Here is a 2730-nt window from a genome sequence, read left to right as displayed (position 1 = left end):
AACCTAGCTAACAGGTGAAGAACACCCCAAAACCACTAGCTAACTTACTTTAAATGTGGAAGAACCATAGACCAATACCACAGGCTCAAGTGAACTGAAAATATGAGTTATACGATTTACAGTTCTCAAAGAGGTACACACACAATCTCAGCTGATTATACTCGGGACAGCTTGTCTCCTTTTCATTTCTCTCACTTTTTTCTCTGTGTGGCGCACGCACCCGCTCGCGGTGTGTGGCGCGTGTCCGCGCTATTTTCCAACATAACCTCTTGTACAAAACGAAAGTAACGAGCCAATTTTGTAAAATGTAAGGGGTAGAAAGTACCGATATTTGTGTTAAAATGTAAGGAGTAGAAGTAAAAAGTCGCCACAAAAATAAATAGTAAAGTAAAAATATCAGAAAAATCTACTTGAGTACAGTAACGAAGTATTTGTACTTCGTTACTTCCCATCTCTGGAGGCAACCATCGTAGCACTGGGCCCTGCAAACATATAGGTCTGGACATGAGAGAAATGATGACTCTGTCTCTATAGGGTTGCAGTTTTGGACCGAGTGACAGACTTCCTGTTGTTTCTGGGCAAAGTGCTGATAGCAGGAGGAGTTGGTAAGTGACATCTCTTCTCCTGAAATGTTCTATGTCTCACATCAGTGTTTTACCTGCAGATCATTTCTAAATGCAATTACTGTATATGTTCCAGACAATATTATGGAGAGTATAGAGATCAGGGTGTGTGTGTGTGTGTGTGTGTGTGTGTGTGTGTGTGTGTGTGTGTGTGTGTGGTGTGTGTGTGTGTGTGTGTGTGTGTGTGTGTGTGTGTGTGTGTGTGTTTTTCAGGTGTTGTTGCATTCTTCTTCTTCACAAGGAAGATCCCAGTTATCCAGGAGGAGGAGCCCAACCTCAACTACTACTGGGTCCCCCTGCTGGTTAGATTCACACACACACACAGACACACGCACGCACGCACAAACACACACACACATGCCAGTAATCTGGAGGAATATAAATTAAATACGAACAAGCAATGACCTGGACATGGAAATACAGAGAAATTGCATTGTTAGGACATTCCAGTTTTTGTTTTTAGAAGAATGTTACAAGCCAACAATACTAAGAATTGGAAATGATGATGTGCCATTGCTCTGTGTTGTGGTCCTTGACAGACTGTGGTGATGGGTGCCTACCTGATTGCTCATGGATTCTTCAGCGTCTATGCCATGTGTGTTGACACACTCTTCCTCTGCTTCTGTAAGTGAACACCATCATTACTGTTTTTAGACAGAAATAAAGTAGTGCAGGTACAGTGATTCAGAATGGGATGCTCTGCACTGAAACCGGTTCAGGCTCTTATGGTCAGACTTTATTTTAACATAGAATACATTTGTTTTTACCTTAAAATACTTAAGATGTATAAGGCCTTCACATCAGGACCACAAGGTTTGTAGTGTTCACTTAGTGTTGTTGTTAACTTACAGCATAGTGAGCAAGTGAACTGTGGCTCATTTAATAAATGAATATTTGGAAGCATCTGCAGATATGCAGTGACATCCATACTGACACACACAAGCAACTGTATATCATGTATGGTCTTGCATTAGCGCTGTGGAGTGAGGTCTGGCTCCACAACAGATGCATTTTGGGATAGGAGAAAACGTTCTGCATTCTTCTTTAGACCAATCACAATCATCTTGGGCGACTTTGCTAAATAGTCTCAGTAAAACGTAATGCAACTTTTTTCTGCCACATGGCATCGTTTCTTCATTTATTACATCCCACTTTGCAACACCGTAATACAACAGAGACCTTGTTTATTGATTGATCCAACACCAAAAATTATTTTGAAAAGTGTTTTGGTGCCTACTGTAAAGGTGCTGGTTGACAAGTAGCTAATGTATGGAGTAAGAACACTTTCAAAAAGATGTATGCACAACTTTAAGTATTCATCTTCGTATTTTTAAACATTTGTGCGTAAATTACTTAGGCACATGTGAGTCAATAAAATTACATTTGTGTTTTTATGTGTGTGTGACTCTAGAAGCTATGACTGTAAACATTCATGAGTACAACTCTGATTCCTACGACTACGAATTCTTCACTGTGAACACAAATTCATGTTTTAAAATGGTAGATGCAGACGATTTACAACGTACTGGAAGTAGTCTAAATTAAAGCATTGTTGACTTAATGTGTCAGTGATCCTTGACTCCAGAGGCTGCAGTAACTGAGTAGCCTAGTGGTCCCTGTAAATGCCAAAATACATATTAGATGCAATACATGGTAACGTTAACTTATCTGTACCAATTCAACATTATATATCGTTAGGCTAGATAGACATTCAAAACATTACAACTGAAGTTGCAGCTACTTTCTTCTGTTCCTCTGCTGTCTGCAGATCGGAGCTTCGCTGGGGCGGGCCGACACACGAACACTGGCGCACACACCAGACGCCAGCTGCTTCATTTTTGTTTACTGATAGCTAGCGTTTAACTCAGGCTAATTAATTAGCTAGTAAGTGGCGAATTTGGGCAGCCAGCCTTCCAAAAGAAAGCACACTGAAATGAAATGTTAACAATTCAAGTTGACCTCAGTTCACCCGTTCAGGAGGCTCTGACACACTTTCCGCACTCCGTGTCCGCAGACAGCTGTAGGCTTATACCGGTTAATGTTCTGTGCATTGTCGGACACATGCAGCCACTTTCCTGAAAAATAATGATAATAATTTGTTTTATTG

General features: G+C 40.7%; 1 protein-coding gene across 2 annotated transcripts in view; it reads left to right on the top strand.

Moving 5' to 3' along the window:
• The window catches only part of LOC116699131 (choline transporter-like protein 5-A), a 36626-nt gene that overhangs the window by 32429 nt on the left and 1467 nt on the right, over positions 1-2730 (top strand). For both annotated transcript variants that reach the window (XM_032531544.1, XM_032531545.1), the window contains 3 exons: positions 535-605; positions 837-925; positions 1163-1247. In XM_032531544.1, coding sequence (XP_032387435.1) covers positions 535-605; positions 837-925; positions 1163-1247 — 245 coding nt within the window. The remainder of the gene's footprint in view (positions 1-534; positions 606-836; positions 926-1162; positions 1248-2730) is intronic.

Source organism: Etheostoma spectabile, chromosome 12, assembly GCF_008692095.1.
Source record: "Etheostoma spectabile isolate EspeVRDwgs_2016 chromosome 12, UIUC_Espe_1.0, whole genome shotgun sequence".
In the NCBI taxonomy this organism is placed as follows: domain Eukaryota; kingdom Metazoa; phylum Chordata; class Actinopteri; order Perciformes; family Percidae; genus Etheostoma; species Etheostoma spectabile.
This window is presented reverse-complemented; position numbering and strand designations above follow the sequence as displayed.